General features: G+C 38.9%; 1 protein-coding gene across 1 annotated transcript; it reads left to right on the top strand.

Moving 5' to 3' along the window:
• The first annotated feature begins 254 nt into the window (after positions 1-254).
• LOC106821347 lies at positions 255-1,055 on the top strand. The gene has a single exon (XM_014826112.1). It carries the CDS (start codon positions 255-257, stop codon positions 1,053-1,055), a length of 801 nt encoding a protein of 266 aa, XP_014681598.1.
• The last annotated feature ends 1,495 nt before the right edge of the window (positions 1,056-2,550 follow it).

Genomic DNA, 2,550 nt, shown 5'->3' on the forward strand with positions numbered 1-2,550 from the left:
CCAGCAGGTGCATAGATTTCTATGGAGAAATTGTGAAAACAGAGAACCAGATGTCTATATGATGAAAGTGGTTACATTTGTGATAAGCCTGCCCTTTCTATGTCATTGACGGCACTGAGGAAAACTGCTTCTGAAGGAGCAAAGGATCATCCCGAAGCTTCTGGAAAACTCTGAATAATGATACATATATGGATGATATATGTACATCGGTTGAGTCCATTGAGAACGCCAGGCAATTGACAAGCGATATTGATATGGTTTTGAAGATCAGAGGATTTAAAGTGAAGGAGTGGGTATATACTGAGAGTATTACAAACGAGAGCGTCATAAAGGATGAAGGCAGAAAACCTAATGAAATGGCAATCATAAAAGAAGCCGAGGAACAGAAGGTTCTGGGCGTTGTGTGGGACCCGGCATCAGATGAAATGAAGTACAAGGTGAAGCCGGTTCACGTAAAAGATAAACAGATATTGACGAAACGAATGGTTCTAAGTGAATTGGCCAGGGTCTATGACCCGATTGGGTTCACCGCTGCATTTCTCATTCGAGGAAAGATCTTGATGCAAAAACTATGGCAGAGGGGTATTGACTGGGATGATGACCTACAGGCATCTGAGAAATCCGAATGGAGAAAGTTCTTCCTGGAGTTGGAGCATTTAGAGGGGGTGTCATTCCCAAGATGCCTCATGCGAAAACCAGTGCCTGTTGAGCTTGTAATTTTCTGCGATGCTTCAGAGGATGCCTTTCGTGCTGTCGCATATACCAGATGGGAAGAGAGTGAAGGAATCTTTGGTGTAAGGTTCCTATCTGCCAAGTCCCGTGTAGCTCCACTGAAATGTTTATCCATACCACGGTTAGAGTTGCAGGCGGCTGTCATTGCATCTCGGCTTTGCGGCACCATAAGGAAGGAGATGTCAGTAGACTTTGAAAGTGTTGTATTTCTATCAGATAGTATCATTGCATTGTCTTGGATCCGGGGCCAGTCCCGACAGTATAAGACATTTGTAGCCAATAGAGTCTCGGAAATTCAGAGCAGTACAGACCCTTCAGAGTAGAGACATATACCGGGAGAATGCAACATTGCCGACAAAATTTCAAGAGGTGTAGCTGTGGAAGATTTAAACGGCATCTGGGGGACTGGGCCGCCATTCTTAAAGTTTTAGATTCAGATTCAGATTCAGATTCATTTTATTTTGCACTTTTCATTCATTTGTACAGATCATTTCAGATAGAAGTAAAAAGGGAGAGAAATAAATAATATTATAGAATCGATAGGTTTAAGGTGAATGTGCGTAGTGGTCAAAGTAGATATAAGCTTTCGAGTTGACCACTACCATAGGTAATAAAATGTCTGAGGGAAAAACTACAATTAAACTAAATATAGGAAATAAGAGGAAAACAAATATATACATACATACATATATGGAACAGTATCTAGAACAACAAATACAATTGATGTAATACGTAACAAGAACAAGAAAGCAATTATAATATAATATATAACTAATTTCTAATGGTCCTAAATAACATACACTAATTTAATTTAATTGGACATTTCTGGCTGTCTATGTACAAAAAAATATACATATATACATATATATGGAACAGTAGAACAAAAAATACAATTGATGTAATAAGTAATAAGTAACAAAAACAAGAAAGCAATTATAATATAATATATAACTAATTTCTAATGGTCCTAAATAACATGCACTAATTTAATTTAATTGATCATTACTGGCTGTCTAGAAGGAATAGCTTATAATTATGTTTAAATTTACTGTGAGGCGAGGTTATAATTTCAAGAGGAATTCTTTCCTATATCCTTGAGGCCAGAGACTTAAATCGAGATAAACCATAGTTAGTCCTGGAGGCAGGTCTGTGTAGATTACCCTTTGAGGCATACCTAGTGTTGTAATTATGTATTTGTAAAGCAGAAGAGAAGTGGCCAAGTTCGATTACTAGAGCAGATGTCAGTGAGATTTATAAAGAAAAGAAAAGGAAAAAACTGTGATGATAGCTCAGGAGGTGGATGATGCTATTGACGTGGAGGATTTTTCAAGTTGGAGAAAGTTAATCCGGGTAACTGCGTATGTCTTCAGATTCATAACAAACACAAAGGCCAAACGTAGAGTGCACCATGGACCGCTAGAAACTGAAGAATTAGCACATGCAGAAAGACATTGGCTCATTGAAGCCCAGAAGCCACTCCATGAAAGAGTAAGCAAGGACGAGTTCAAATCACTGAGCCCATTCATAGAAGAGCATATGATTTATGTGGGTGGCAGAGCTAGTCAGGGAACACTCTCATATGATATGAGGCACCCAGTACTACTACTTAGAAACCATCGCATATCTTACTTGATCACTAGACACTTTCATGAACGTGATCACTATGGCATTGCTACTACGGCTAGCAAAGTCAGAAGTAAATACTGGATCATTGGGGTAACACACTTGGCGAAAACTGTGAAAGTCAGGTGTGTAAGTTGCAAAGTACATGAGCATCAAACAGAGAAGCAACTTATGGCTGACCTCCCTGTTGAAAAA

Source organism: Priapulus caudatus, unplaced genomic scaffold, assembly GCF_000485595.1.
Source record: "Priapulus caudatus unplaced genomic scaffold, Priapulus_caudatus-5.0.1 Scaffold4, whole genome shotgun sequence".
In the NCBI taxonomy this organism is placed as follows: domain Eukaryota; kingdom Metazoa; phylum Priapulida; class Priapulimorpha; order Priapulimorphida; family Priapulidae; genus Priapulus; species Priapulus caudatus.

What these genes read in the sequence shown, in the direction of transcription:
- LOC106821347 (XM_014826112.1), top strand. Translation starts at nt 255, where the DNA reads ATGGTTTTGAAGATCAGAGGATTTAAAGTGAAGGAGTGGGTATATACT.